This window comes from Python bivittatus, unplaced genomic scaffold (genome assembly GCF_059951505.1).
Source record: "Python bivittatus isolate LINGU-HERP-01145 unplaced genomic scaffold, Pbiv_v1 ctg000850_np1212, whole genome shotgun sequence".
Classification (NCBI taxonomy): Eukaryota; Metazoa; Chordata; class Lepidosauria; order Squamata; family Pythonidae; genus Python; species Python bivittatus.
Window position 1 is genome coordinate 65,720,281 of NW_028277112.1, and position 21,573 is coordinate 65,741,853.

General features: G+C 38.7%; 2 protein-coding genes across 2 annotated transcripts in view; one reads left to right on the forward strand and one right to left on the reverse strand.

Annotated features, from left to right (window-relative positions):
• The window catches only part of SLC25A51 (solute carrier family 25 member 51), a 43,708-nt gene that overhangs the window by 19,691 nt on the left and 2,444 nt on the right, over nt 1–21,573 (forward strand). The window lies entirely within an intron of this gene.
• Nucleotides 25–21,475, reverse strand: DCAF10 (DDB1 and CUL4 associated factor 10). The gene is made up of 7 exons (XM_088130248.1): nt 21,057–21,475; nt 11,948–12,061; nt 10,708–10,905; nt 9,520–9,722; nt 7,891–8,001; nt 7,452–7,597; nt 25–6,405 (listed from the first exon to the last, which is right to left on the reverse strand). Exons 1-7 carry the CDS (start codon nt 21,392–21,394, stop codon nt 6,037–6,039), a joined length of 1,479 nt encoding a protein of 492 aa, XP_087986374.1. The 5' UTR covers nt 21,395–21,475; the 3' UTR covers nt 25–6,036.

The window sequence follows — 21,573 nt, forward strand, 5'->3', positions numbered from 1 at the left end:
ATCATGCTTTCTACAGCTTATACAATGGGACAAAAATATGAGCTATCCATTTAAATATGAGCTATCCACAAAAAAAAAAGCTATCCATTTAAAGCATAGATGGGCACACTTCACATTCCACAGATGTAAAAGATGTTGATGTAAGTAAATGAAGGATGTAAAGAGGAAAAAAATGGTATGAACAAGTATCTTAGTTATAGTTAACATTTACTGGGGATCTTTGAAAACACATGCATAAGAACAGTGTTAACTTTCAGTGCTGCATGTTTATAATTAAGGTAAGTTTTCCCTTATTAAGGAAGAGATTGTTCTCAGGATTTTACAAAGCCAGATGTTAATTTCTATTAAGCCAAAACAATAACTAAGCTCGAAACATTCCCGCTATAAATTTTGCTTCATTTTAAAAAGCTATGTGGCAATACTGTCTAATCCAACATCGCTAAATGTTCTTTAAGGATGATAACTACAAGACAGAAAGATCAGTTTTAAGTCACTGAGCATTTCTGCAATTAAGTTACATTCAATATATAACTTAATTAAGGTTTTGAAGCAATAAATCAATATATCTAGCGCTGATTAAAAAAACTGACAATGTTCATGGAGAGTGGGGAATATGGGAGTTGTAATTCAATACATCTGGAGGACTCAGAATTGGAGAAGAACACCATAGTGTCCTAGCACTAAATGCAGAATATTGAGTAGCCTCGCTTTGCTTCAAGGGGCTGTTCTCTGTTGCCTAAGATAACGATCAACCTCTTTATTACACTGCTAGCCTTGGGCATTTTGAAAAGGAACTACATGAATTTAAAAATTAGCATAGCTTTGTTTTTAAAGAAAAGCAGGCCATGAGGTAGGATGTTAAAAAAATGCAATGCATACTAACAAACAGTATTTAATTTACAGTGATGATTGCAATACAGTAAATTCAGCTCTACTAAAAAATACAAGCCACAATCAATTACTCTCTGAATTTCTACTGAAGGTTTTTAAAGCTTTAAGAAGGGTTAGTTTGGGGTAACCCAAACACCAAATCATCTTCATGGCTGCATGCTAGAATTCTATAGGGATTGGGGAAAGTGCAGAATGCTTTTATGGGCTCAGATGTCAGCTTCCTGGGAACCCCAACATTTTTTTTTAAACATTTCTAGCTCTTATGGTTGCAGAAATATGCTTGAAAGTGGTCTTAGAGCTTGGAGGGGTGGTTGTTTTCAACGACTGGGGTCAATATCTTGGCTCTTAGATTGCAAAAGCCACAGGAATGATTGAAAAAGTCTTGAATCAAGTCAGTGCATTAGCTATCCAGTTCAGGTTCTTTTTACATCTAATTCATGCCATCTCCCTCATATAGGCAGAAGCCATTCACATCAGATGCCAGACTAAGTCTTTTAATGGGAGATGCCAGAGATTTAATCTCAGACAGGCCACATGCAAACAATTTGTTTTTATCAATGGACTACAAGCAAGCAAGCAAGCAAGCAATTGTGGAAGTAATTGTTCCATATGCATACTACAACGTGTTGCAGAATCCTACTACTGGGCCAAATTTTGTTGTGTGGGAAAGTTTATAATTACACTGACAGGATTTGAGGAGTTTGATGAATAAATAGATTAAAATTTGCCATGCAAGAAGCTTTTGCAATATCAAAATAAGTTGACTGAACAAAAACACTTTTAAGAATCCAGCTTACTGAAATACTATCTGCAGAGAAAGTTACATAAAGCTTGACCTAGAGGCTTGGAGCATAATTTTTGAAACCATAGCATACTGATTCATTCATACCGATTCATTCATTCCTTCCTTTCATTTATATAGCTCCCCATTTGCAAACAACTCTTGCCAGTAACAGTGAAGACTGTTACGTAAAGTACTATGATTGTACTTTATGTAAATTAGTATCATCTAGGCAGCCGATTCCTTCATTCCAAATACACACACAATCTGACCCTTTTTGGATCATGTTCATATCCACAAACACAACCAACCAACTCAGCTTTGAGATGACATTTACCAGCAATTTTATAAGCATTTTAGTGTATTTTAAAGCCATGGAACTGTACTAAGATTGACATTAGCAAGAAGGCACTCCATTTCAGAAAACCATTGCTCTTTTGAACCATAACTCTGAAGAAACCCTGTTTCTTATCCTGTGGATCTTGTACTCAGAAAAGAGGTCCAAAGGTAAATGTAGGCTGACCGTCAAGAACATAGAAAACTGCATCAGTTCAGACTGGTCTGTCTACACTGTCTACTGCTCCAAATCACAGTAATTTTCCAGGACATCAAAGGAAGTAATTTTCTTCATCAGTTACTTGATTCTTTTAACTAGGGATTCAGCGATGCAACCTGGAACTTTATGCAATTAAAGCTTGCACTATACTTGTGAATGGGCACATGCAGAAATTCATTTTCTCAAACTTTCCTATGATTGGTCGAAGAGCCTTTCATCATGGGTGATTCAGAGATTCACAGGAACAGCCTAAAACACGGGAGCTACACTTTTACCCCCACAGCACTCATTTTTAATCTCCAGATCACTTTTTATGCAACCTTATCAACCTTATCCTGCATAAAAGATAAGCAGAATTCAAATTGCCAGTTGGACTAAGGGCATTTTCCATTTTATGTATATATTTTTCTCTTAGTGCGGAATTAAGAACCCATATATACACAAAGCTCTGAATCCTAACTACTAGCTTGTACTATGCATGCAGTTTAAGCACCATGAATCTCCTTTGCATCTTTTTGCTATTAAAAAAAAAAATCTAGCACATCAAGAATCTCCTTCCTATTCTGTAAGTTCATTCAGCTTTAGGTTTATTTCCTACAGATATAACTCAAAGACTGAACCGAGTACAGTAACTCTTTTTACTCTATAAATGCAATGAGTGCTAATTATGGGATTTAAGAATAATGTTCTCAGTGCTTGTATAATATGCCAATTCTCACAAAGTGTAGTATTAGACAATTACAACTGATTGGATATCCAAAGTTTTAAGAATTCATGTTAAAAAGAAGCTACTGTACTGGAAGATTTCAAATGGAAAAAGAAGAGACAAGGAGTCAGTATACAAAAGCACTGCTACAAAGATATTTCTCCATCCATCCATCCCAGCCCCAACCTCCACAACAAAGGAGCATGTATTTTACGAAACCGTGCAAGATACCCAACCAAGTGGCCAGATTTTCAGTTATATAAGACAGGAATACATAACATATGTACAGAAAATTGTGCAGGTATCGATCTGGTGCAGCAGAAGAGGAATATAGGGACCAATATGCTGTAGGAAGAGGAACGTTTTAATTGCTTACACTGAGAGACTTCAGAGAGCGAGAGCACTCGATGTGTAGGTGGACCAAAGTAAGTATCAGTGGTGCTGCTCTCTACTTATTTGCTTTGCCATGCATTTGAAACCTTGACAACCTCCTCTCCTCCAGTTCCTATTCCAAGAATTGATCTAGCCACAGATTTTCTATTTACAAAGTAACTATCTATGATAAACCAGGGACTACAGTACTTCTCTCTGCAGCCAGAGTAGTTGACAGTCAGCCATCTTCTATTTTTTGGTTTTCTGGCTCAGCTGCTTTTTAAAATGCCTTTGGGGAATACATAAAATTGAAGCGTGAATACAAATATGCTAAACATTTTAAGGAAAGAATACATTAGAACAATGAAGTAAGATTGGACTCAAACCACACTGAGTACATTGCTTGACCTGCAAACTGATTTTAGATCTGATTTCATCTTAGCAATCAAGAAAAATTGATTATGTGGGCATATCTAGCTAATTCAGATCATCCACCAGAGAGTGATTTGTGTTTAATTTTAAATGCAAATTGTATTCAATCTCATATCTACAATATATGTGTTTACCTTTCTATCACATACACAAAAGCACCATTTATATACACCTATATAGGGCTGAGCAGGCTTCGGATTAAAAAAAATCATTCTAACCATTAAAATGGATGGCTAGAACCTCAACTCTGAAGATGAACAATATTAAATGAGGACTGAATCACCAGAAGAACAAGAAGTGTTGGTGTCGTTTGCCATTCCATCCTATGTCTAACTTAAGCTATATTCCAGACAGTGTAGCGCTGGGCTTGTTCATATTTATGTCAACCTATTAAATAATCTACAGAACATGTGGGGACCAACAGCTACATTCCAGTCCCATAAGCCATAAGTTTCTTCATAAAGCGGCTACACAAACTACTTTGAGAATCAGTCAGCACACTTTTTTCAGAACAGCATTTGTAGACATCTATTATCCAACATTACATATTTTTCTGAGCGATTTTATGAATTTATTTTGTATTTGGCATTCTTTTCAGAACAACTTGCATAGTGGCTACTTGCTCATGAAACCTGTCCTTCAACTGGAAAAATCACTTTTTAAAAAAATTATAATTCAGGCATCCAATCATATCCATTTCCAGGGTTTCTTTACTAGACAGAAACTGCCATGCAGATGAGCTTCAGATGTTTTAAACAGATAGGAATGGGAATCTGACAAGACCTTCAAGTCTCAGAATGGCTCTCAATTAACTGATCACTTTGCATGTAAATTCCAGGGAGCCAGTGATCTGTCACTCTATTTTGCATGTCCTGCAGAAACTGACCCACGACTAATATTTATTCTGTGTATCTCAGGTTCAGTGGAAATTCAGCAATCCTTTAGTACAAGGAATTCTGCTTATGCCACTGCTGGGCAACAGCAGGACTTTTGACTTTCTGAATCATCTTCAGGAGAGTCACTGCCATGTTATTATGGCATGTTGTCACATGCAAATATGCTAGTAAAATGTGTTGTTATTGGCACAGAAGAAAATATATTACTTTTGCAAATTTTTTTGATCTTCATATACAGCTGGTGATAATTTTATATACACACACACACATAAAATTATTATCTATAATCTTGCAACATATGGTGCTAAGGTGTGCACTACTTTTTTTTTTACATGCTATAGCATACGTGAGTGGCTTGCAAGGCACATCAATAGCCAACTAGCCTTAATCATGTTGCAAACATAAAATACAGGACTGAGCAGCATTCATTTAAAATTTGACACTTAAAAAAGGATTTTATTCAATTTCAAAGTCCTTTGTTGCGATGAAACCCATCACAAGAGAGAGGACACAAAGCTTCAGGATGTTCCCCAGCACCAGCCTCTTTTAAATGAGCAAAAGGTTCATTTAAAGCTCCACCAGAGCTTGTTCGCTTACAAGCTCCTACTCATTTCACTGAGGTTTGTGCAGGAAAATTCCCTGCTGGATTGTAAATATACATAGTTGGGCACATACTCCACTCTCCAATTTATGTCCAATAATATTATAGAAGATGCTCCTTTAAGAGAAATTTGTAAAAGCAAGATGTTAAGTTATTCAGTTCCTAATAAACTTTCTCCAGCAAGTCAAGGAAGGTCCTAGATGAGAGAGGTCTGTGTGTGGGAGCAGAGAGTGATAATTAACACTGCACAGTTCTTAAGAGTACCAGCCTACAAACTGAACCACAGCAGAAAAATACTAAAAAGTACTGATAACAGTCTGTTGAGTTGTTCACGAAAAAATAATGTAAATGCTGGCTATAATTAATCTAGTGTGCAAGAAAGTGCTCTATTACTTAGAAGAAAATATACAGCAAAAGCCAGAAATCAAAGAAGCCAAGTGAGCTGACATCCAGCTCCTTTGATACAAAGCAGCAGACAGGTTTTGGCTGGTTGTTCCCCTCCTTTCAAGTCCATCCAACATCTTGCATGAAGAGTCACATAGAAAGACAAGGCTTACAAGTGCTACCAAGCTACATCCAAATACAGATGGAATTATCAGGAGCAGAGAGAAAGAAAGTACACAAAAAGTCTAATGTGCAAATTCAGAGTCACAGCACGCATAAAGGACTGGACTTGGATCAGTTTTCAGTCCAATGTTAACTCCGTACTTGTCAAAATTTACAAGATTTTTTAAAAAAACAAACACTTCAACTAAACTGAAGTAATTAAAAAAAAGATGTTCCTCTAAAGGCAAGAGAAGCCTAGAACTTTGGCTGATATAACGAAACACGACCACTAAGGCACCCAGAGGCAATCTGACAGTGTGTTGGAGAGAACTTGGTAGTCAGAACCACATCGCCATGTGAATAGAGTGAGCGGATCTCTTGCAAGGGGGCGGCTTCTTTGGGCAAGCAGTCAATTAGTTCGCTGCACTGGGTGTCAAACCCCAACAAACGGATTCCATAGCCATGTGGGGAGGAGATCATTCGACCATCTGGGCTGAAACAGAGTTCTTTAATATAGCCCTGGCCAACGTTGGCTTCTTCGATGCAATGAGTCAATCGGAGGGAACAGCGAGGGGAAACTGGCCGCACTGGTGCGCCTTCTTGAAATTCATAAACACAAGTCCACTAACAGAAAGTAGGGGGAAAAATAACATTTAATGTTATATCAATATAGATATTGCATACAATATGTTTTGATATATAATATCAATATATAGAGAGAGGGAAAAAGAGAATATAAATTAAAAATTACATTTAGTCTGTATCAATATGTTTGCATTATTTTGAGATAGATAGATGATAGATAGAATAAAGTCTCATTTGAGTGGAGTTTGACCGAAGTGATTTCATGGAGGCATTCTTGTAAAATATGGACAGCCTACCATAGTGCTTCCCTGTTGTCTCCCAACTAAATATTAACCAGACCTGACCCTTCTTAACCTTTCTAAATTAGCCAGGATTGGTTACATGCCGCCACTTAGACTCATTTAGCATAACTGTGCACATGTTATGGTTAATTATATGGGCATAAGCAATAGCAATGCTTTGTAAATTATGGCTGTAATTTGTTGAGTTCAGCATTTTCTTAATGGCTAAACAATTGCCTAAGTGTAGTAAGGGAAGTCTTCAGAAAAATATGGTTTATGAAACAGACATTTCTTTTTAACCACTGAGCTCATACAAAAACTTGTCCTTTGTGAATTTGTTAGTCTCTTTTAAAGCCACCTAAGCTACTAGGCTCTGATGCATCTGCGCTATTATACTCAATTCATTATGAACTATATTTCCTTTTGTCTATCCTGAATTCTTGGAACCAAAACAAGCTCAGAGCATGATTTTCTCCTTGCCCTTCAGTCATTACACAAAGGAGAACATGGCATCATCTTGGAAGATGATGAGAATGAAGCAAAATAATGAACCAGATGCTCAACTGCATCATATTCATCCTAGCTAAGTTTACACATCATGCGCTGTTCCAAATGTATGAAGCAAATACTGCAACTAAAGATTACAATTGTCCACACAGCCACATTTGTCCTGTATTTCTAATAATTTATCAGTGGAGTGACAACTCACTTCTGTTCTGTTGATAGACAAGAGAACTTCAGTCACTCTGCAAGAACAGGAAGTGATCAACATACATATGCACCATTACCATCACCCTACTTTACCTCCTGATCATCAGTGTTACTTGAACATCGAAGAAGTGTAGCCCATCCTTTGGGATGGAGCTGCAGTGATGTAATGCAGTTTCCCCGATCCCTCTCACCAGGAACCTCTGGGGTTAAAACTTCAAGACTATTACGTGGAGATCCACCTAAAGGAACAGAATAGTATCACTACAATTAACACCCCTTTTAATTCCCCCCTTGTCCAATAGGAAAGGACATTTTGAACCATAAACCTACGCCATACACAGGAGGCTGAGATATTGCAATTAGGGATTTACTCTTGAAAATTAATTGCTTGATCTTGCAGATTTTAAATGAGCAGGCACTACGAACCAGTCCACCAGCCTAAGTAAAGAGGCAAAGCTAGACTGCCAATTTTTCACCAGAAGAAACACTTTTGCTCACAAAAAGCAACTGCTTTCACCTCTGTTTTACATACCTTCTCGCTGGGTCACTCGTACTGTATGTTTCTCAGTAAGTGGGCTTGAATCTCCTTGGTGCCCTGGTGACCCAGCACTTCTAGGACCAGATGAAGTGACAGATGCCAGATCTGAGAATGGAAAAACAAGATGATGTAACACCAAAACACAGAAACAATGCTGGTTACCTCTCCTAATTTATTAGCTTCGTGGCTTTGAAAACCTTTTATGTGGTGCTCCACTAATGATCTGGAAGACTGTGCTTGATTTTTAAGAACTTTTCTGGTGTTAGATGATTATTTGGTTGCATATTTCTAAGATGTATTACAAAGATCTATAAATTAATAGTTTACAAATGATTTTCCTTGGAATCCCAGCTTTCTTGAAAACTGAGGAATACTTGTTATTGCAAGATCAATAACAGCAGAACATACCTGTAAGGCAGTTCCTATACTGGCGTTCTCCTACAAAAAGCTGCCATGCAAAAACATTGGGCTGGTTCACACAGCACAAAAAGCCACAAAAAGAATAAGCATCATAGTAGTTCACACATGCTACTCAAGAACACTGCCAGCTCTTCATAAAAAGAAACAGGGCTAACCGATCATAGGTGGCTCCATCCAGTTTGATTAACATGTATGAACATGGGATGGTGGTTTATTCTAAGAGAATGAAAGCTTCTGCAGTTTATTTCTCAAATGTATGAGTCACCCTATGGCAACTAATTCAGCTAAAAATAGACACAAAGATGCAATAAAACAATACATTCAAAATTAGCAGCTGCTAAATCTATATACTGAAATTAATTTTTGGTGTTGCTGCATAGGAATAAAAAATTAAACATTAAGTGTTAGCACTTCCTTTCACTACTGGACCATCAGCTTTGCTGGCTCACAAGGAGCAGCCAGTGGGCACAATTTGAGCAGCATGTACAAGCATGCTGCTAAACCATATTATGGCTTAGTACGGTGTACAAATGCAGCCACTGGGTATACATTCAGTTCACGTAAGGTAATGGAGAAATACTATGCATGAACTCTCAGCACGTCCTCTACCCCACAAATATTTTGTAACATATACTGTACAGGCTTTTCAAGTTAACTTACTTCTTGCATACAGTGCTGCTATCTATATAATACTATCTATTATCTCATGGGGGACGCGGTGGCGCAGCGGCTTAATGATGCTGAAAGTTGCCGGCCAGAAATGGCTGATGCTTCGGCTGTTCGAGTCCAGCCTTCGCGTTAAACAGGGTGAGCTCCTGTTTCCTCCCCAGTTCCTGTCAACCCAACAGGTCGAAAACTCACGTGAGTAGATAAATGGGTACTCTCACTCCGGTGGGAGGAAAAATGCTGGCGATGCTTGCACGGGAGTCGGGAGCAGCTGCCGGTAAGCGCAAAACCGCACTCGCCCGAAAAGGGCGTGAAGCAACGGAAACCCTGCCTCCTGTGCTCGCCAGCTGGGCTCTGCTCTAGGAAGGAGGCTCTGGCAAACCACTTCCGAAACAATTGCCTTGAAAACTGCAAGGACTCGTCCAAGCAGTCACTGCAGGGTCAGTAATGACTGAGCGCAGAAAAAAAAAAAAATCTCACAAGATCTAGGAACAGTATATACAACAGTGGTAATATTATCAAAATCCAAGGACTTGCCAGAATTTGATGTGGTTCTCCTGGCTCTTAGAATGGGATAACTGACAACTTCTAAAGATTTGGTCAAGTCGAGATCATGCAAGATCAGAAGGTACCCAGAAGAAGTGGAGATCAACATTTTGGAACAGTCTGGAGTCAATCTCATGCGCATGAGAAAGCGGGTGTGAAAGAACTTCTTGTGAGGACAACCATCTTCTGTGCACCTAGGGAAAGGCACCCATCAAACCACATCGATTTTTATTCTATAGTTTTAAGAACCCCAATTTTTAGTCTTATGTTTTAGTTGGTATTTCTCTTAAAGAATAATACTCATCTTCCCTCTTCCTGTCCTATTTCATACAATTTAAAGAAAAGCAAAGATTGGCTACACTGTCATTTTTCTACTGATATTTTGGTAGTGGTGACTTTCAACCTGCATATGGATGCAGAAATAGCTGTAGCGAGGAATTAGCTTTCTCTCTCATTCAACTCCAGCCCAAAAGCATCTCCTCCATAGCTTCAAAGAAGCAGCAGGATTTTGCTATCCTTCATAGGCTGCTTGCAGTGTCTCAGGTGCAGTACACATGCAGAGAGAAGCAAGCTTCAGATACATAGCAGCTACCATGACCCAGCACTAGTGCTGCTTATAAAGTAAGATAACATGAGACAGATATTCTGGAGGAAATTCCTGCACTTCCAGTCCAGCTATATTGTATGTTCTGGTGTAAAGTACTGGGTATTATGCAGTGGTGACAAGTCATTGCTGTCTCAAATCACCTGACTGGTTTCAGTATAAAATTCTCATTCTCTATTTTTACCTGTTTTATTTTTTTATGACTGCTGCCTTTATGGCCATAGTAAAGATTTAATATGGTCATTCCCACTCATCTACTGGAATTTTAACATGTTTCAAGACTCTGCTCCAAGTTTAGCTTCCAGTGGGCATTTCCCAGAAGCATATATGCTAATTTCAATGATGGTAGTTTGCTGACCTTACAATAAAGGGGAGATGGAAGCACAGATGATGACAGGGAACAAATTTTGACCTACACCTGCAGAACACTAAGCCATAAACCACGACACTTGAAGTGCAACCATATCCTGTTTCCATGCAGCCAGCAAGTTTTCAGATAACATACAAAAAAGGCAGGATTATTGCCATTTCAATAATTCTAGATGAAGAAAAGGATCAATGGGAAATTTGTTTACCTGTTGGTATCCCAAATTATGACATTTCCATCAAATCCTGATGTTACTAGCAATCTTGTGTTAGTGTCATATTCAATGTTCTTCACCCAGCTGGTGTGACCATGTAAAGTACACACTTTTGAATCTAGCTTCCTCAAATCCCAAAGTGCTACGGTAGTGTCATCAGAGCAAGTTGCAAACAATCTGTTATCAAGAAACCTACAAATAAAAAAATGGAAAGGGACAGGGTCTGATTAATGTAATAAAGTTCATACCAAACATCACTAAATCAACAAAAGTGTTACCCTGCACTGATTCCAATTAATACCTATACTGTATAAGGTAGTATCAATGTAGTACTTTTAGAGCATCTGAATTGTGAAAGACTAAAGCAGATCTCAAAAATGGGCTATAGTGCTTGAGGTGAGAATCTAAGACCCCACTAATTTAAGAAATATCAGAAGACAACTTTCTTATATAGCCAATTTTACATTTGGATTGTTTAGTAAGAATGTATGAGAAGTATCATTACTATGACACTTCTCAATCTATACAAAATATCTCCTTTTGAAAGAAACACAGATTTTAAATAACTATAACTGATTTATTATACTATGTTCAATTTGCTTTTATATATATTAGTTTTAACCAATGTTTGCTAGTTACTAAAAAAGAAATGCGTTCAGTCAAATATGCAATTAAGTTTTCATACTGCTATATATTTTAATTTGGATCCTTATTCTCCAGTTGGAACTATATCTGCTTTAAATTCATTCCTATTGCTATCCACAGTTTATGAACTTTAGAAAATCATTGTAATTATTAATTTGGTTTATGACTAGGGTCACCTTGGGTGGAAGGAAGAACTGGCAGAAGTAAGGCATATCTCTTTACCCAACCTTTGGGATTCTCAGACCCAGTTGATCCTAACTTCTGTAGAGGAGGGGTAAATAATTTACGGACTTAAAAACATAGAACCCCTTTATGAAGACTGGGGCTCCTACAATAAACTGTGCTCATCCACATTGCCTGCTCTTTGGCCACAGTAACTCTGGATGTGGCTTGGGTCTCCACAAAGAAATGAAATTAGTATAACAAATTATGATACCAATTGATAAGAGCAAGAAGAAAAAATATTTTGAAAGACAACTGATCTGGATGACATTACAACTTCAGCTTCATCCTTCACTAGTTTTAGAGTTAAACAAAACAGGTTTTGGAATTTTAGTCATTGGCAACTGATTCTCACCAGCGGACTAACCTGATATTATTTACACAATCCTCATGAGCAGTGGAAAGGGTTTTGATGTGCTTTGAAGAGATGGGATCAAACAGCAAGACTTCTGTCTGTTCACAAGCAACAGTTAGCACTGACCTGGACAGCAAAGAGAAGCAGGTACATTACACATAAAAAAACTTCAACACCCTCTCAAAAGAAAGGCTCCAAAAATATTCCTTTTAAAAGGCCCACACATACTTAGAAATGACTCAATAGTAATAACGTCATGGAAAAAGTTGTTCCTTTTGGGTTAGAAATTTTTCTTCCTTCTTTTAAATTAGTATGTGCAAAAACAACCATCAACACAACTGAGAGTGCACTGAATAAACCCAAGAAAAAAATACAATAACTTTTTTGTTTGTTTGTTTCTTTGAGTCAGTCTTGACTCCAGACAACTGCCTGGACAAGTCCATGCAGTTTTCTTGGCAAAATTTTCAGAAGTGGTTTGCCCTTGCCTTCTTCCTAGGGCTGAGAGAGAGGGACTGACTGGCCCAGAGTCACCCAGCTGGCTTTGTGCCCAAGGCAGGACTAGAACACATAGTCTCCTGGCTTCTAGTCCAATGCTTTTAACCATTACACCAAACTTGTTTTCTTCAGTAACCACAGTATTGTAATATTTCTCTAAGTTATGTACTACATATTTAAAACATTGTTAATTTTATCTTCTTCCACTTGCTTCAGCATTATGAAGCAGAAACTGTTTCATGATCTTTTCTAGAACTTCTGGTAAAACTAGTTCCATGTTCTCAACTGTCCAAAAAGAATTGAGTGGGAAAATGCTTCCTACAATCATCCAAGGTTCAGTCAGAGAAACAGCACTCTAATAACAGGAGAAAATACTTTCTCTCCAGTTAGATTTCTAGAAGGCTTCAAATTTTATTTATTTATTTAATTCAATTTAGATACCACCCAAATCTGACTCTGGGTGGTCCTCAAATAGTAACATAAAAACCCAAATTGTCCCAAAACTAAGATGGGATCCAGGTACAACATACAGACAAAAATCAAAAACAACAGAGACACCCAACAAGGGGCCCCATCCAAATTATCTCAAGGCCTGGGAGAACAACCAAGACTTCAAAACTTTACCAAGCTCCAACAAGGTGGGAGCCACATGGAATTCAGGGGGGATTTCATTCCAAAGGACACCCACTGTGACAGAGAAGATATGCTTCTTGGGTCCCAATAGATGACATTGTTTAATTCAAGGGAACCAGAGTGGGCTAACTCTGAGAACATGTTACCAGCTGGGCAGAAACCATGGGAGATAGGTGGTCCCTCAAATAACTTGGTCCTATGCCATGTAGGGCTTTACATGTGACTTCTTCATCAATGAGATTACAATGAGATCATTTTTTCATCAATGAAATTACAAAGAAGCTGCAAAGCAACTGGCTATTTATACATAAAGAAACAATAATTTAAGCATCCGTCTGGCCTTTTTTGAATGTATTTCATACTCCTTCAAGGAAGAGAAAGAACCTGTCTACCTTCCTTCCTTTAGAAGACACCTATTTTCAATCCTTGAATAACCATACTTTATTAAATGGTGCACCTGCTGAATAAATAAGTCTTTCCCATTGTTGAGCCCCAATCAACAAAAACACTTTAATTGATAATTGTTTGTGTGATCACAAATACTCCATGAAGCTATGAGTACATTGTACAGATTGCAGCCTTTTTTTTAAACAACATCATCTAACAGCAAAGGCAAGATTTAATTTTTTTCTCCCTAATTCTACAAAAGATACATGTGTATCCATATAATTTAGGAATAGATCTTACATTGCACTACTAGAAAAGGAGTAACCAAAACATAAAAGTAATAGCTCCAGTCTTTCTTCCATTGGTCAGACTGTATATGGAACATTAGGTCCTATTCTCAGAGCCCCATTATAGGAAGATACTAACAAACCAGGATATGTCCAGAGGAGGAAAACCAGGATGGGTGATGGTGGGGGTCTAATTGCAAGCAATATGAATGGAAAAAGTTGGCCTAGAGTGAAGACAGTAAGGGGAAATGACAGCTGTCTCAAGAGAAGTGAAGGGCGTTATGTACAACAGACTGTTTTTTTGTTATTCTAAAGTACACAGTTAAAACTAATGAGTTGGAAATTGCAAGGAAATAAATTGAAGCTAATTGTAAGAAGAGAATTCCTAAAGGTAACAATGAATCAACAGGGAATCAGACAAGAGGGAGTTTTTGCTAGGAGCATTTTAGGAAAATCTTCATGGCCACATGTCAAGGATACTGTAACTGCAATGTTCTTGCAGTTATCTAAATAACATCCAAGATACCTTCACATCTAAAATCACATGATACTTAAAACTTCCCCACTCTGCATTATATCATAACATACCACAAATGAACATAGATTAGATTCATTCTGTTTCCCCATCTTAAATTCAAAGCCACTTTGGACTGTCCACTAGAGTTAGTTTTTCAGCTGAGAAAGAGGTAATTAAAAAAAAAAAGGCTGGATCCATCACTGGGGTGGATGGAGATTGATTCTAGGCAGTATGCTGGGATGGCAGAATTGCTTTATAGTCCCAGGGAATCTATTCTTTCCAATATACTGTTCAACATCTATATGAAACTACTTGAAGTCTCCATTTTCCAGACCTTGCATACAATGTACCAAATTTCATTGTGATTGATGTCATTTGTGTAATGAAATAAACTTATGTCATTAGTGTAATTATATAATTGGCATCATTTGTGTTGCCACAATGATACATTTTTCAGTTTATCAAATTCTGAGGAATAACTGTCAGCCTTACTAGGTAGACCAGACAGGAAATATGACCAGATGAGCTAATTCTACTTTACTGTAAAGCTACATTAAAAGAATCTTGCAAGTCTGAAAGCACAATTCTCCCACTGTCTCCTTTACAGCCTGAGAAACTAGGGAGGGTCTCTTCTGAGGCTCGTGCCCACCCCCCACCCCACTATCCAGCTGCAGGCTATGCTGTCTCTTCTGTGATTGTTTCCTAGGCAGTGTTTCTTGGCCCATTCTCCCAAGGTCTTTCCCACATAACATTATGATAACAGATACCCAATCACATTAAAAGGAGGTTTCAATTAGAGATCAGGCCCACCTATCTTCCTTTTCCAGCAGTTGTGCTGCCAAGTCTGTGGACATCACTGTGCACATCTGGAATTGAGGCTTGGATATGCTAAGGTAGGGATGAATGCATTCAAATATTGTCCAGATTAAGAGAGAGATATTGTTGAGAGGAGGAAGATTTGCACTTTCTTTAAATAATCAGTTTTGTACAGTAGTGCTTAAAAGTTTGTGAACCCTTTTGAATTTTCAATATTGCTGCATAAATATGACCTAAAACATGATCTGTTCTCCACATGTCCTAAAACTAGATAAAGAGAACCCAATTAAACAAAGGAGTCAAAAACATGATACTTGTTTATTTATTGATTGAGGAAAATGATCCAAAGCTACATATTTGTGTGCAGCAAAAGCATGTGAACCTAATCCAACTAAACATTTCCGGTAACTGTTGATCAGTCCTGCACAGCAGCTTGGAGGAATTTTAGCCCATTCCTCCTTACAGAACAGCTTCAACTCAGGTATGTTGGTGGGCTTCCTCACACAAACTGCCCACTTCAGGTCCTTTGATTTGCCCATTCCAAAATATTAACTTTCTTGTGCTTTAATCATTCTTTGGTTGTACAACTTGTGTGTTCTGGGTCATCGTCTTGCTGCATGACCCACTTTCTCTTGAGCTTCAATTCACAGACAGTTACCGTAATATTTTCCTGTGGAATTTGCTGGTATGATTCAGAATTCATAATTCCATCAATGATGGCAAGCCATCCTGGTCCAGAGGCAGCAAAGCAGGTCCAAACCATGATACTGCCACAACCATGTTTCACAGATGGGATAAGATTCTTATGCTGGAATGTAGTGTTTGCCTTTTGCCAAACATAACACTTTTCATTCAAGCCAAGAAGTTGTATTTTGGTCTCATCTATCCACAGAACCATCTTCTGTGTGGTTTTTTGCAAACTGTAGATGGGCAGCAATGTTCTTTTTGGAGAGTAGTGTCTTTCTCCTTTCAACCCTGCCATGCATACCATTGTTGTTCAGTGTTCTCCTGATAATGATCTCATGAACACTGACATTCGCCAATGCAAGAGTGGCCTTTAGTTCCTTAGGTGTTACCCTGGGGTCCTTTGAGACCTCCCAGAGTATTATACACCTTGCTCTTGGTGTGATCTTGGTTAGTTGACCACTCCTGGGGAGGGTAGCAATGGTGCTGAATTGCCTCCATTTGTACACAATCTGCCTGATAGTGAACAGTGGACAGGTAGAATCCAAAATCTTTGGAAATAGTTTTGTAACCTTTTCCAGCCTGGAAAGCATCAACAACTGTTTGTTCAAGCCATGACACATTTCCACATACCTGTGTTGTTACGATCAGATTTTGATAGTGAATACCCAGAATTCTGTTCTTTAAATAAGGCAGGCCTCCCACACTCACAGCTGATTATCATCCATTGATTGAAACACCTGACTCTAATTTCACCTTCAAATGAATTGATAATCCTAGGGGTTCACGTGCTTTTGCCACACACAAATATATAGCTTTGAATCATTTTCCTCAATCAATAAATGAACAAGTATCATGTTTTTGACTCCTTGTTTAATTGGATTCTCTTTATCTAGTTTTAGGACTTGTGTGGATAATAGATCATGTATTATGTCATATTTATGCAGAAATATTGAAAATTCAAAAGGGTTCACAAACTTTTAAGCACCACTGAAGTTTGGTGATTCTTATGGATAAAACATTACAATTAAAGTAAGACCCCAGTGGCTTCTGTGGCTAGAAGTATCTTTTATGAACTTTAGCTGATATGCAGCTGCAACCACACCTAGATGGAGTTATCTTAACCAGTTATCCGTGTTCTAATAATTTCCCATTTAGAAGACTACCATCTATTGTACATGGGACTGCCTTTAAAATGATTCCAAAACTGATCCAGTTCAAGATAGGGCTCCAAAATGAATAACTGGAATTGATTGCTTCAAACACATATGCCAATGCTTTAGCAGCTGCACAGGCTCCAAGTGAAATTGTGGACCCTACTGAAAGTGATGCTTTTAACAATAAAGGCCTTTAAACAATTTGGGACTAGGATAATTGGAAAAGTCTCTTGTCCTGTATATATTTATCTGTACTTTAAGATTCTTTTCTAAGGCCTCCTCTGTGAATCCCTAGCAAGCAAACTGAAGCATGTGACTACTAAGGGAAAGGTCTTCTTAATAGTGGTTATGAAATAGCCTCCAAAGAGCACCATGGCTGATGGCCTTTCTATGGTTTATTTGACACCAAATACATTTTAATTCAGCCAGATTGTTACAATGCTCCTTGGGCTCTTGTTTCAATATGGTTTAATATTTAGTATCTTTAGCAGAAAATTAATTCTTTTTCATTTTAATATTTAATTTTTTATTTTGATCATTAATTCACTTAGAAAATATTTTTTTGATAGGCAGCCTGTGATGGTCTGCATTCAGCTATGGCTTCCTGCTTGCTGTTCATATATCCATCCAGAAGCTCAAAGAAAGGCTTCGTGCTAGCTAGCTGATAACAGAAACTGAGATATACGTAGGAAGTATGGGAAATTTCCTAAAGGAGAGGAGAGGGGCCTCAGATGCTAGGCTGGCATTAGGGGTAGGATTTTATATTACCAGAAAGACACTAGAAAGGAGAATTAAAATGGAGATGTGTAATGGTACATTACAGATACAACTAAGATGCACATAGATAGCTCAAGGGTTTAATAAAAAAAAAATGGGCTGGCAAACTTGAATTGGATTGGACAACGTTTATGATGCTGAAGGCTTGCTAATTGGAGATTGGTCTGAAGTCTAAAAAGGAGAGGACCAAAAGCCTGGAGAAGATTGCCAAAGATAAATATGAGGATGCATGGTGGGACTTGCCTACCCAATGTAGATGGTGTTGGTGGGGGCTGAAGATGATGAAAGATCAAAGGTTTTAGCAACCAAAGAAAAGTTGCATTTGCCAGACTGACTCAGAGAGGAAATTGCTGCCTGTATCTGCAAGTCCTTCATTAATTCTAACAAAAGCTGGAAAACCCAAACTTTGCATATATAAACTTGCTAGCCATAAATAAAAGTGCTAGCTCTGCTAAGCAATGTATCTTGGGAACTGAAAATAAATGCTGAACAACTGAACAACTATCTGAAATTATATTTTGCAATGAGTTTCTATCAAATTCCAAGAACCCATAGGAAGCCCTTGGGATATAGCCATATAAATTTAACAAATCAAAGCCCATTGCAGATTTTTCATACCACAGAGAAATGAAGGATCTAATGGTTAAATTAAAAAAAAAAAAGCAAGTCCTAGATTTCTGACTTCTAAGTCCAAAGGCACAGTGGTAACCCTTTCATGTCTCTTAAACTTATGACATCAAGGGGGGAAAAAAGTAGAGATCCCTGAAATACTGGTTTCTTAATGATTCCACAAGCTGCTGTCATATATCCCTAGGCCAGAATTCACTGAATGAACATTAGTAACCTAGGTTTATGGGATACATGCAGTCTCCAGTCCAACAAGGGCATCCTCAAAATGCCCCCAAATCGCACCATGGAAATTCAACAGCAAATCCATTGATGATTTTCAGCTGGAGAATTTTCTGTATTGGTGTATGTGTGTGTGTGTGAAAAAATGTTAAATATTCTGTTATGCCTCTGCAATGTTTAATGCACCTATTTTGTATCTGGAAAATAAACAAACAACCCCCCCCCCAAAAAAGTGGGGTGGAGAGGAATTCAGCTTCTTCTATTCTAGTGATATCACTAAGTCATTTATAATTCCCTCACTATCATCAGAAGGTGAATTTAAATGAAATTTCGGTTGTTTCGGTTGTTTCAGTTGAGGTTCAGATGTATTTGTTTTGAAGGGGTACATGAGCCTTGACTATAAAGGCTGAAATAAGTTCTAATTCCTCTGAAAGTATACCTTCCTCATAATCTCTACCACAAAAACAAATGGCAAGATAAGTATATTTACATTAAAGAATGTAAACTTTCTGGTGTTGCAGAATATAGCTTAGTTTAGCATAAAATTAAATCTATTTCTAAGAGACCCTCATTATTTAAAATACCGAGTTAGTCCTCAAGTTACTTTTTCATGTATTTCCAGGTTGTCATAAGATTAACCCACTTTACAATTTCTGTTTGTTTGCTTTTTGAAGCATTGGATCAAGGCAATATTGGTACATTTCATATAATACATTGCAACAAAAATGTTCTATTATTTGCTTTCTTGTTCATTGTTACACTGTCAATCAAAAACAAGTAGAGGGATATTTAGATATTCCATAAAGGTAATTAATAGTGCAATCTTATATGCGTGTTTGGAAATTCCTCACGCTGTTCTTTATTCCCAGCTATATATATGTTAGCTATAGTCCAGATGTGAGGCTGTGGAAAGCATTTGAAAGGGATGCCTTTGCAAAGTGTGTTGGTGTGAGTGAAGCATTCCTCAAAATGTGAAAGCAGTTGCATCCTTTAGAAGGCCCATGTGATTGTTTCAGAGGCTGTTCCAGTTGACTGCATATACACAAGTATGCATGGGCAGTACTTCTATTATTCACTAGACAACTCATGACCCGTTGGGTCACTCTTTCAGAGATATTTACTTACCTAAACAGATCAACAGAATGACCATAGGCAGCAAAAAAGCAGTGGGAGTGGGAGTGATTTCTGATTTCTTGCCAGCTTCCCCATTGACTTTGCTTGTGGGAAGCTGCCAGGGAGTGTCAGAAATCACAATTACGTGACCATGGCTGACTGTGGCGGTGCAGCAGCGGCCACAACTTTGCCAATACAGCTGGTGTGAAGATCCTTGAAATTTCAATTACACAGAAGTAATGGGTCCCAGATTTTGTATCATCAATTGGAAATCTACTTAATTTAATGTACACTATCATTAGTCAATGAGAGACAGTTTGGTATAGTGGTTAAGGCACCAGCCTAGCAACCAGGAGACTGTGAGTTCTAGTCCTGCCTTAGGTACAAAGTCAGCTGGGTGACCTTGGGCCAGTCCCTCTCTCTCAGCCCTAGGAAGGAGGCAAGAGCAAACCACTTCTGAAATCTTGCCAAGAAAACTGCAGAGACTTCTCCAGGCAGTCGCCAGGAGTCAAAAACTGACTCAAAACACTACCACTACCAACAAAAACTCATTCTTCAGAAGTTATACTTTTCCTAGTTTAGTTTCTTTTGATCTTATAATGAAGTTAGTACAACAAAAACTGTTGCAGTTTTCCCTCATAGAAGCACAATGCAAGTATTCCTATTAACTTCCCATCAAATGAGTCCCATGAATTTTTCTTTTAAAAATGTGGAGATTTCATTATACACTCCAGCCTTGCACATGTTATTTAAATCTTATGTTCATCTTAAAAAGTACTTAGGGATAGGGAGCAGAATTACAAAAACAATTAACTGAAAAACTTTCGAGTTACACCAAGCAGGCATACCAAGACATAAAAAGAAGCTTCTGTTTATAGATGACAGCTTCAAATCACAGCAATATAACATTAGTTCTGAAGGTTAATGGAACTGCCCTTATGATCTTGTCAAGATAATTGATATTCATAAACTACATATTTTTCTCATTACACCAAAGGTTTCTAAGTGATATGTGACACATCCATTCTCATCTTATTTGTTGCTACCCTGTTCCTATTTCCATATTTGCATACATTTCACTAGTCTTGTGCAGCTGATTGTCCAATCACAGTATTTCCTAATAACTTTATGTACAAACAACAGCCACAGGGGGGAAAAAGATGGAGCATCTATTATACTGTGCTAAATTCAGAGAAAACAAGTGTAAGAATGAAAATGGAGACACTATGCTTCGTTGCAAGCGTGGACGTAGCTCAACCAATACACCTGCAGTTAAAAAGGCAAAATGTGCTGCGAACCGGCAACTAAACTGATCTGTCGCATCCTACGATGTGCAAGCAGCCACACAAACGAGAAGGTCGAGACACCCTAAAGCGGCCCTCCTTCAGCTCCTCTCTTCATCTTACCCGCCAGGGGAGTACTCCAGATTGAAAACAGCGCCGTGGGTGCGGGTGATGGGGGACACCGAATCGGCGGGCTGGATAGCACCGTAGAGCCCCGTCATGGCCCGGAACGTGTCCCTCGCCGGCTCCACGCAGCGGCCCCCATGGCCCAGGCCCCGCTCCCGCACCCAAGCAAACAGGCCCCCGCCTGGGGCCGAGACTGGGGTGGTGCAAGAAAAGGAGGCCGGGGGTGACTTCGGTGACATCGCCCGGGGAGGTGAGGTCGAAGGGGGCGGCGACTGGTCCCCGTCGCCCGGGGGCGACCGCTCTGGGGTAGGGCCCCACCGCGCCTTCCAGCTCATCCCGAGCCCGGCCCCGCCGCCACGACAAGCAGCAGCAGCAGCAGCATTCCCTTCGGCCCTCGGCTCCCCACCACTTCCGGTGCGGTGAGCACCGGAGAAAATGCACCGGGCGCAAACTCGAGCCTGTCTGGAAGCGGCCGCCCAAATGGTTTTCCCCTTTGGCGAAACACCCGCTCAAC